This window comes from Megalobrama amblycephala, linkage group LG3 (genome assembly GCF_018812025.1).
Source record: "Megalobrama amblycephala isolate DHTTF-2021 linkage group LG3, ASM1881202v1, whole genome shotgun sequence".
NCBI classification, from domain to species: Eukaryota; Metazoa; Chordata; class Actinopteri; order Cypriniformes; family Xenocyprididae; genus Megalobrama; species Megalobrama amblycephala.
Window position 1 is genome coordinate 36,406,756 of NC_063046.1, and position 10,704 is coordinate 36,417,459.

A 10,704-nucleotide genomic window follows, 5' to 3' on the forward strand; every position below is an offset into this window, starting at 1 on the left:
TTAAATTAAACATTTAGTGTTATTTCCATTGAATTGTCCAACATTGTTATTTTAGTATAATTGTTGTATAGTTTATTTATTATAATCTAGTATTTTGAATTAGATTTTATTTTTCTGTTTTCATTTTAAATTTAAAGTTTTAAGAATTTTTTTGTTTTTTTTTGTCATTTTTATCAGTTTTTGTTTTTAATTTCTTTAGTTTTTAGTATTAGTTTTGGATATGTTAGTACTTTAACTTCGCCTTTATTCCAGTTTATTTATTTATTTATTTTTATTTATATTTTATTACATTTCAGTTTTTTTTTTTTTTTTTTTTTTTTTTTAAATAATTAAAGTGTTTTAAGGTTTGTTTAACCCTGCTGTGCAAAATGCAACGTTGACATGACAGGCAGATTATTTAAATTTATTTTTATTTATTTATTAATTAATTATTATTATTATTATTTTTTTTTTTTATTAAATGCCACTTGAATTTCAGTGGTTTCATGCAATCACATAAAACACATTGTGGTCTACACAAACCATGTTTATTGTTGCTTCAATGAACCTGTATTTAACACATTCTGGATTGTGCTTTTTTTTTTTTATTACCTTGCATATATTTGCATTCATGGTTTTTGAAGATGAGGGCATGTTGTGCAACTTGAGTTGGCGTCTTTTCTTCTACCAAATGACAGATAAATTTGTGCCAAAATACTGTGGAGTAACACAAGCTATGATTAAGCCTATTTATTTTGAAATCCTAACTATATACAACCATATTTGTCATTGTTTTTTTCCATTCTTTCTGTGACCCGATCAGTTCAGACCTGTGACCCATTTTTGTGTTGAGACCACCAGTTGAGAACCGCTGACTTTATAAATATGCTGAATGTATTTTTGTCACTTGTATAGTTAAATATGTATTTTTGTCTATCATAATGTAATGCTGCTATTTATTTCCATCAGGTCTCTTGGCTCAGAAGGCAGTACAGTGTGGTCTCAGTGTCAAGCCGTACATAAAGACCAGTCTGTCTCCAGGTAGTGGAGTGGTTACCTATTACCTTAAAGAGAGTGGAGTCATGGACTTCCTCACACAATTAGGGTAAGAAACTCAGTTTCCTAATAATTTTTTCACCTAGTGAAATGAAATATTTCAGTGTTTCTTCATATAAATGTATTTTTTAGTTTTGAGGTAGTTGGTTATGGCTGCATGACCTGCATTGGAAACAGTGGACCCCTTCCAGAGCAGGTTGTAGAAGCGATTACTCAGGTGAAACAAGCTTTTATGTTTTGTTTTTTTTGATAATGTCTTCATATTTAAATTTTTTTTTAATGATTTTTTTTATGTCATAGGGTGATTTGGTTGCTGCTGGTGTTTTGTCTGGAAACAGAAACTTTGAGGGTCGTGTCCATCCCAACACACGTGCCAATTACTTGGCCTCTCCTCCGCTGGTCATTGCCTATGCTATTGCGGGCACTGTGAGGATAGATTTTGAAAAAGAGCCTTTAGGTGAGTAATATTTACCAGGTATTTAATCTCATTATTTTACATGACAATGCTTGATTCTCCATCAAGAGCATGAATAGTCACAATGTTTCTTGGGTCTGTCTTAATTCAGCTGTGAACTCTAAGGGAAAAGAGATTTTCCTAAGGGACATCTGGCCCACACGAGAGGAAATCCATGCGGTGGAGAGACAGTTTGTCATTCCTGCCATGTTTAAGGAGGTTTATGAGAAAGTTGAGGTATTTTGAACTTATATACTCGTCTGTCATAAATCAAAACAATGTCCAGATACCATAAAGTGTGCAGTAAACACCTTATGTTCTTTATTTTAGGAGTAAATGTAATAAGTTTTGTTTGTATATTTTCATATTTAGAAAGTGAATGAACGCTGGAACGCCCTGAAAGCCCCCTCTGACAAACTGTATACCTGGAATTCCAGTTCTACTTACATAAAATCTCCACCTTTCTTTGATGGACTGGTATAGTATACTGTATTTATTTAATATGTGTTCAGTATCATAACTATACCCTTATGAAAAAGAAGTGCACTGTAGCCTACTTTTAAAAGGAGCACTTATTATTGAAATAATATAACTTTAAATTAATATACTTAGTTGCAAACTGAATGTAATGTTTTCAGACACTTAATTGCATGTTAAATTTATTATAGTTTAAATTTATATTAAATACAATTATCTGAACTTTAAAGTTTTTTTTGACCCCTTAAGTAGCACTTATGCACAGTACATCTTTATATGTAATTTTAAAATTGGTGCTCGGACCCCAAAAAGTGTATGGGTGTTAGAGACCCCAAAATTTTCGGGAAGGTCCCAGATATGCACCACTACTCAGGCACACAGACGCACACACTTGTCAGACACTAGGTGGCGCTATAACAAGGCAATTTGCATTTTGGACAACAACATTGGAATCCTAAGGGCCAGAAACAAAACTGTGCCAAGCCCTATATATACATATATTTCTTTGATTTCATTTCCTAGAAACCTTTTTCTGTCTACCTTTAGGGCATTGGTTTGATCTTCACCAAAATGGCCACAGCAGCTAAGGACAATGCTGGCAAAAAGTTACCAAAAGAATTTTGATTCGTCAAAGCAATGCAAAGTTATAAGTAAACACAAATCCCGGTTTTACAGACAGGGTTTAGATTAAGCCAGGATTAGGCCTTAGTTCAATTAGGACATTTGTAGTTTGGTTCATTTGGTCTGGACCAAAAACAAAAACAAAAAAAACATTTAATCCTGGTCCGATTAGCGTTCAGATTGGCAATTTTATTACCGAACCAAAAGATACCGAACCTAAAGGAATAATGATACGTTCACAACCTGATAGGTTATATTTTATGACGTATTGACTATTATAAGATGGAACTTACCAAACATCCAAAACAATGCTGTGTGCTGAGATAAATGCGCTTGTTGTGTGTGTGTAGCCTGCATATGAGTGTATTTTGGCCAGCTGAGAACTCGTGAAGAGCTTATAAAATGTGTAAAGGAGTCAAAACAGTGGCGGGAATCCATCTGTTACACACACAGATGATCTGCCGCGCATCTGATGCCTGTGATGGGCAAACTCGCGACTATGATGAGTAAAACTGATATGCGTGAGGATTCTGTCCTTTTTTAGGGTCTCATCTTCCTGTCTTTGGTCCGTGTTGTGTTCATATATCATTTGAACCGGACCAGAGTTTGTCTGGAAGCAGACTGAGACACCACACTTGTCATGTTTGGTTAGATTAAAGGATTAGTCCACTTTTAAATACACTTTTCCTGATAAATTTACTCACCCCCATGTCATCCAAGATGTTCATGTCTTTCTTTCGTCAGTCGAAAAGAAATGAAGGTTTTTGAGGAAAACATTCCAGGATTATTCTCCTTACAGTGGATTTCAGTGGCTACCAACAGGTTGAAGGTCAAAATTACAGTTTCAGTGCAGCTTCAAGGGCTTTAAACGATACCAGATGAGTAATAAGGGTCTTATCTAGTGAATCGATCGGTCATTTTCGAAAAAAATACAACCGTTCATGCTTTATAAACATAATATCGTCTTGAACGTACTTTCCGCTTCCGCATTCTTCATAACGCTTACGCTGAATGTCCTACGCCTTCCTTATTCAAGTTACGGAAAAGAACGAAACTGGCGCCGCGTTCGTTCCGTAAGTAGAATAGGAAGGCGTAGGACATTCAGCGTAAGCTGAATGTTTTCCTCAAAAACCTTCATTTCTTTTCGACTGACGAAAGAAAGACATGAACATCTTGGATGACATGGGGGTGAGTAAATTTATCAGAAAAAGTGTATTTAAAAGTGGACTAATCCTTTAAAACGAACCCTGGTGCGATTACTCTGTTAGCGCGGTTCATTTGAACATGTGTGAACGCTGCCATCTGAACCCTGGTGCGCACCAAAAAGATGGGTCTCGGTCCGCTTCCAAACGAACTCTGGTGTGGTTCGAATGATATATGAACGCAACATGGATCAAAGACATGTAAACGAACCAAAAACAGGAAGATGAGACCCTAAAAAGCGTTATATATTGAATTGAATCAAATTTAATTATAATCATTATAACTGCAACTGTATGATTAATAAAGTTGAAAATTAGTATGCATCTTCTTTAATGGATGTCCTAAAATATCCTCTGTGACTCAGATACTTAAAAAAAAACGTTTGCCACCAGCCAATCAAATTTTAGTGGCTAATAATATCAAATCTGTATGGCCTACCTATATTTGCACATGTTGTGAAAAGAATATTTACAGATTTTGTGAAAATCAGCCACAAGGTGGCGCACATGTACTTTGAAGTAAAAAATTTAATTTGACATTATTACAAAGTGTACTTTTTAAGTTTAATTTCCAACATGAGCAAAACACAAAAGAAACAATGACTTGACAAGAGGAGCACATGGCAGGATCACATGACTAGAACATGACACAAACAAGGAACAGGAAACATGACACAAACAGGAAACATGACTATAAGAATTTCAAAATAAGACATGAAACATGAAACAAAACCAAAACTAGACGTGAATATTATATATATTAAAATAAAAGGTCATTTAAGTGTACTTAAAGAGTACATTTTTATAACTGTTTCTTAACACGCTTAAGTACGTTTAAAAAGTGCACTTTGTAATAATGTCAAATTAAAAGTTTTACTTTACATTTTAAATTATTGTTTTAATAATCTTTTGTTGTGCTTTAAAGACGAACACTTATTTTGTTGTGTTGACTAACATACTAAAGCACATGTAATATACTTAATTATAAATTTAACTGTAGTATGTTATTCGTTATATTTCAACAAATTATATTGTAAAATGTACTAAATCGCAACTACATTATTACAAATGTGTAATTACAAAAATATTTAAATATATGCCATACAAGTATCAATAGAAATGACATTAAAGTATATTTTAGTTTACCATAAATGCTTGTCATTAATTATGAAATTATGAAGGATGTACTTAAGTCTACTTAAGTCGGTAAAAAGCACTCAAAACTTTAGATAATTGTATAGGTACTGTACATAAGTGTGTTAAAGAAACATAGTTATAAATGTGTACTCTCTTTAAGTGGCCTTTGATTTTATTAATATTATATTTATCTGCAAGTACGTTATTTTAAAAAAATATACTACAAGTGGCCATTCAATTTAATGAAACATGCTTCTTTTTTCAGAAGGGTAGGAACTGTAAACATAAGTTGCTCTACTGCTATTACATTTTTAGACCCGGGAGCTCCAGACACCAAAGCCCATAACAGATGCATATGTACTGCTCAATTTGGGAGACTCCGTGACCACAGACCACATCTCGCCTGCTGGTAACATTGCACGTAACAGCCCTGCTGCACGCTACCTAACTGGCCATGGGTAAGACCGTGGTATATATTGTTTTATCAGAAAAGTTGTACATTGTCTTTAAAATTGAGATATGACTCTCAACACTATGGGTAATGAAATCTTCCTTTCCTTTGCTAGACTCACTGCAAGAGAGTTTAACTCATACGGTTCTCGCCGAGGCAACGACGCAGTCATGGCTCGAGGCACATTTGCTAACATCCGCCTATTTAACAAGTTTATAAACAAGCAAGGACCATGTACCCTCTATCTTCCTACAGGGGAGACGGTATGAGACTAAAATATATTATAATCCATGTTTTTCCATACCAGAGCAATGTTAACAGTTGACAATTGTAATATTATGTTTTTTTTTTTTTTTTTTTTTTACAGATGGATGTATTTGATGCTGCAGAAAAATATCAGCAGGCTGGTCATTCTCTCTTGATTCTGGCAGGCAAAGAGTATGGATCAGGAAGCTCTAGAGATTGGGCAGCTAAAGGACCCTTCCTGCTGGTAAGGCTTGTAGTTCATCTAATCATAAACAGACATTTAACTTTGATAAATTACTTGCTCATCTTGACTAATTCACATTCAGGATTGTACAGAAATAGGTTTTGTTGTCTTGGACAGGATGATCAATGTGTGTCTGGAAACTACATGTATGGGATAAAATGTTTCTCCAGTACATCTTGTGCCCATGCAGTTTTATTTAATGCTGTCTCAGTCAGTTTTGAATCTTGTCTGCATGTGATGCCCCTTGTGAAAAAGAAGTGCACTTAATTGTATTGAATGTGCACCTGTAGTGTACTTCAAATCTTAAGTAATTTTTTAAAAATTGTACTTGCAGATAATATTTGTAACATAAAGTCCACTGGAGGCGAGGTTGAAGAACCCAAGTGCAGTTTATTAATTTCCAACATGAGCAAAACACAAAAGAAACAATGACTTGACAGAGGAGCACATGGCAGGATCACATGACTAGAACATGACACAAACAGAAACATGACTATAAGAATTTCAAAATAAGACATGAAACTTGAAACAAAACCAAAACTAGATGTGAATATTATATATATTAAAATAAAAGGCCACTTAAGTGTACTTAAAGAGAGTAACGTTTTTATAACTGTTTCTTAACACACTTAAGTACGTTTAAAAAGTGCACTTTGTAATAATGTCAAATTCAAAGTTTTACTTTTTAAATCATTGTTTTAATAATCTTCTGTTGTGCTTTAAAGACGAACACTTATTTTGTTGTTGACTAACATACTAAAGCACATGTAATATGCTTAATTATAAATTTAACTGTAGTATGTTATTCGTTCTATTTCAACAAATTATATTGTAAAATGTACATTGTAAAAAGTTGCAACTACATTATTACAAATGTGTAATTACTAAAATATTTAAATATGTGCCATACAAGTATCAATAGAAATGACATTAAAGTATATTTTAGTTTACCATAAATGCTTGTCAGTTCATTCAGCAGTACACTTTTCAAACACAATAGCAGTACTTAATAAAATACAAATACAATATATACAAAAAATACAATACAATAACCGTATTTCAAACACAATAGAAGTACTTATGAAATTACATATAAGATGTACTTAAGTCCTACTTAAGTGGGTAAAAAAGCACTCAAAACTTTAGATAATTGCATTTAATATGAATTTAAACTATAATACAATATTATTTAATTGAAATTAACATGCAGCTAAATGTCCAATAACATTACATTCAGTTCAGCTTACATATATTCTTTAAAGTATATTATAATTGCTAATTTTAAAATTAAGTGTACTTCTTTTTTCACAAGGGGAAACTAATCCTTTTTTATTATTATTATTTTTGTATACATATAATGAATGCATCTTTACGTTTTGACAGTTAGCCACAGTTTCTGGATACAAAAAAAAGTGTAGTGTGCAACCCTCTCAGTGGAACTGCTATTGATTTTCTCCCTCAGGGCATCAAAGCTGTACTAGCAGAGAGTTACGAGCGGATTCATCGCAGTAATCTGGTGGGCATGGGCATCATTCCTCTTGAGTACCTGCCGGGTGACAGCGCTGAAAGCCTCGGGCTCACTGGCCGCGAGCGATACACTGTGATGATTCCCCCACAGCTCACTCCCAGAATGACTGTGGACATCAAGGTAGAGCTTATGATTCCACCTCAATCCCTGCCTTAAATCAGCAGCTCTCAACTGCTTTCTTTCCCGGAGCTCACATTTTACATCAAATGGCCACCCAATACAGAACCAAAAGTATACAACAGTAAAAAAAAATGTCCTTAAAATCAAGTGCCCCTATTAAGCTTTTTCAGATGTTACCTTTCATGTGGTTTGTAATATAGCTTGTTTAGTTTCAAAGATCAAAGAAAAGAAAGAACCTATTTTTAACCGTCTGAAATGAGTCGTCAGTATGTTTGTAACACATTTGCATAATGCCCACCTATGGTCTGAATTGGCTACCTGTGAACGGTGTCTACTTTGACCTCCCCTCAAACTCTGTATTTGTAGCTGAGACTGGAAGAGTTTGGTTTGTGTTGTCAGTTTCTTCTTAACATGCCGTTTTCAGTGCTGCGAAAGCAAATCCACTTGCATGCACTTCAAAAGGATAAGGTTGATACAGTAAAACCCATGCCATCATTACAGTTCGTATCACTGAGTATCAAGCACTGAGGAAGTCTCAGTTTAAATGTCTGATGTATTATCCTGTCCTTTTAACAGTTAAGGGATTTTCCCGTGACTGACAGCGCTAGTCAAAGCATTTGTCAGTTGCATCTTGTTCCGTGTTCACAACAGTTAAGTCTTTTCATTGTAAAAGTCTTCGCTACTGACTGACACACTATAAAGACAGTCTTTGTTGCCATCTAATGGCGTAATAATGTAACTTCTGTTGCTGTTCATGGTCAGGGACTATTTTTTCCGGCGGAAGGAAGGCTTTAGTGAAAGTTTACTTCATGAAAGTTGCATTGATACATATTTTTGGCTTTAATATTTGTATTGTGTGGTAACCATTTTATAAAGGCAATAAGGTATTCGAGGCTAGTGCTGTATCGTGAATAAGTCACGGCTGAAAGGGTTGCAGGCACTCCGCTTCAGCCGTGACTTATTGACAATACAGCACAACCTCGTACCTTATTGTTTACATATATAACAGCAGACACTATCATCATAGCAATCAATAGGACGTGGGATTTTTTTTTTTATTAATTATTTAATTACTTATTATTTCATTTGTATTTGGCATTGCTACCCACTAGTTAAGAACCACTTCCATAAGGGTTGGTTGTTATTTTTAGCTAAAACCTTAAGTATTAAATTTCTTTATTGAAATTTATTTTCTTTATTGAGATAATTCAGAAATAAAATATAAATATTAGTTGAAAAACCTGAAATAGAATGTTTAAATTTAGGTACTTAAATTACTAAAACTAAAACTGAAATAAAAAGAAATTAAAGCTATAAATAAAAAAATGAATAAAAAGGACAAAAGCACACAACAAAAGTCCTAAAACTTAAAACTAAAATGAAAACCTAAAATATAAAAATAAAAGCTAAATACTATAATTATATGCAAACAATACTATAATTATATGTAGACAATACAATAATTATATGTAAACAATACTAAAATAACTGCCTTAAATATTGTTTTTTCTCCTTGTTCCATATAATTAAATGTAATGTTTTTCGTTCATATCTGCAGCTGGACACAGGGAAAACATTTCAGGCTAAGATGAGGTTTGACACGGATGTGGAGCTCACTTACTTCCATCATGGTGGAATCCTCAACTACATGATTCGCAAGATGTCTGAAAATTAAGATGGAAAGGACACCCTCTTCAGGACGTTCTAAACGCACATATCCAGCATCTAGATACTTGTTTTGTCCTATCAGTGTTTCTTTTTTTTTTTCTTATTATAGGGATAGTTCACCGAAAAGTGAAAATTATCCCATGATTTACTCTCCCTCAAGCCATCCTAGGTGTATATGACTATCTTCTTTCAGACAAACATATTTGGAGATATATTTAGAAATATCCTGGCTCTTCCAAGCTTTATAATGGTATCATATACACCTAGGGTTGAGGGTGAGTAAATCATGGGATAATTTTCATTTTTGGGTGAACTATCCATTTAAGAACTAATTAATTAATTTAGTTGCAAATGCACTGTAATGTTCAAGATAATTTGCATAATGTTATGTTTTTATTTCAGTTCTCCAAATCAGTTGTGTCTTCAGTTTCTCTGAAAGATGCTGTTTTTGATTCTGATGATTATATTGGTTTGGTGGAGGTTCAGTGGGATTGAAGGGGAAGTATGAAAGCATTATATATGTTGTCAATGGCAAGTTTAACTTTTCTCCATTCTAACCCTACCTCAGCACTGCCAAACTGAAGTCGCATTATTTCTGTTTAGATGACATCGATGTATAAATTAATGTCTCATAATCTTATTAATTACTGTACTTAAACTGAACTTCGACACAGTTTCTTTACAGGTTATTTGCTCATATAATAATAATAATAATAATAATGCTTTTTGTTAATTATAATATTATAAAATTACACACAATGATTCTTTTTTTCTTTAAGATGTACCAATGATTCCGTTTCATTGTTGAATATTTTTTTTTCAGAAGTCACATATTGGTTATGCATTACCTATAAAAGACTGACATACTGAAGAAAATTTGGGTTACACTATACTTAAAGCCTTTATGTATAATGCATTATAAAGGTATTCATAATGTACGTTATAATGCAGTATATCTTTGTAACCAAAGTTAAACTGCATTATATTTGCAGATTCCTTGTTACATCTGAAATTGATTGTTTGTCATGTGTTTTAATGCTTTATACATTCTAAAGGTGCAGTGAATAGATCGTATTATAATATTTTATAACTGTGATTACAATTGTATGATAAGGTGCATCACAAGACATCATTTATGCATTAAAATACATTTATAATGCATTATATGAAGACTTTAAATTTGTTGCTCTCTGCAAACAAATATTGGATCAGATAAATCCCTTTAACAACTGTTGAATATGAACTCGGCTATCATGCTATACATCTGAAAGTGCCTATTTTCTCAAATTGTGTGTATAATCATTTGAATCACGTGTGCGCATATTATTCAGTTTTTTATTTCTTGTGTGTCGTGCATTCCAGTGAAAAGTGACTGAAAACAAAATCCATCCGAAGGCGATTTCACACCTTTCTTACTGGTCGCCTGTAAAATGTAATGATGCGGTGCTTGGAATCAGGTGCGAGATTGCTGAATTTAGTAAAATATGAGAAGATGCTCTACGCAATTTGAAATGCATTCTC

At 33.4% G+C, this 10,704-nt stretch overlaps 1 protein-coding gene across 2 annotated transcripts in view; it reads left to right on the forward strand.

Annotated features, from left to right (window-relative positions):
- The window catches only part of aco1 (aconitase 1, soluble), a 22,810-nt gene extending 13,422 nt beyond the window's left edge, over positions 1 to 9,388 (forward strand). For both annotated transcript variants that reach the window (XM_048185318.1, XM_048185317.1), the window contains exons 12-21: positions 949 to 1,084; positions 1,168 to 1,252; positions 1,336 to 1,492; positions 1,602 to 1,726; positions 1,862 to 1,966; positions 5,242 to 5,384; positions 5,493 to 5,640; positions 5,745 to 5,867; positions 7,330 to 7,515; positions 9,074 to 9,388. In XM_048185318.1, coding sequence (XP_048041275.1) covers positions 949 to 1,084; positions 1,168 to 1,252; positions 1,336 to 1,492; positions 1,602 to 1,726; positions 1,862 to 1,966; positions 5,242 to 5,384; positions 5,493 to 5,640; positions 5,745 to 5,867; positions 7,330 to 7,515; positions 9,074 to 9,190 — 1,325 coding nt within the window. In that variant the 3' untranslated portion in view covers positions 9,191 to 9,388. The remainder of the gene's footprint in view (positions 1 to 948; positions 1,085 to 1,167; positions 1,253 to 1,335; positions 1,493 to 1,601; positions 1,727 to 1,861; positions 1,967 to 5,241; positions 5,385 to 5,492; positions 5,641 to 5,744; positions 5,868 to 7,329; positions 7,516 to 9,073) is intronic.
- Positions 9,389 to 10,704: the final 1,316 nt, after the last annotated feature.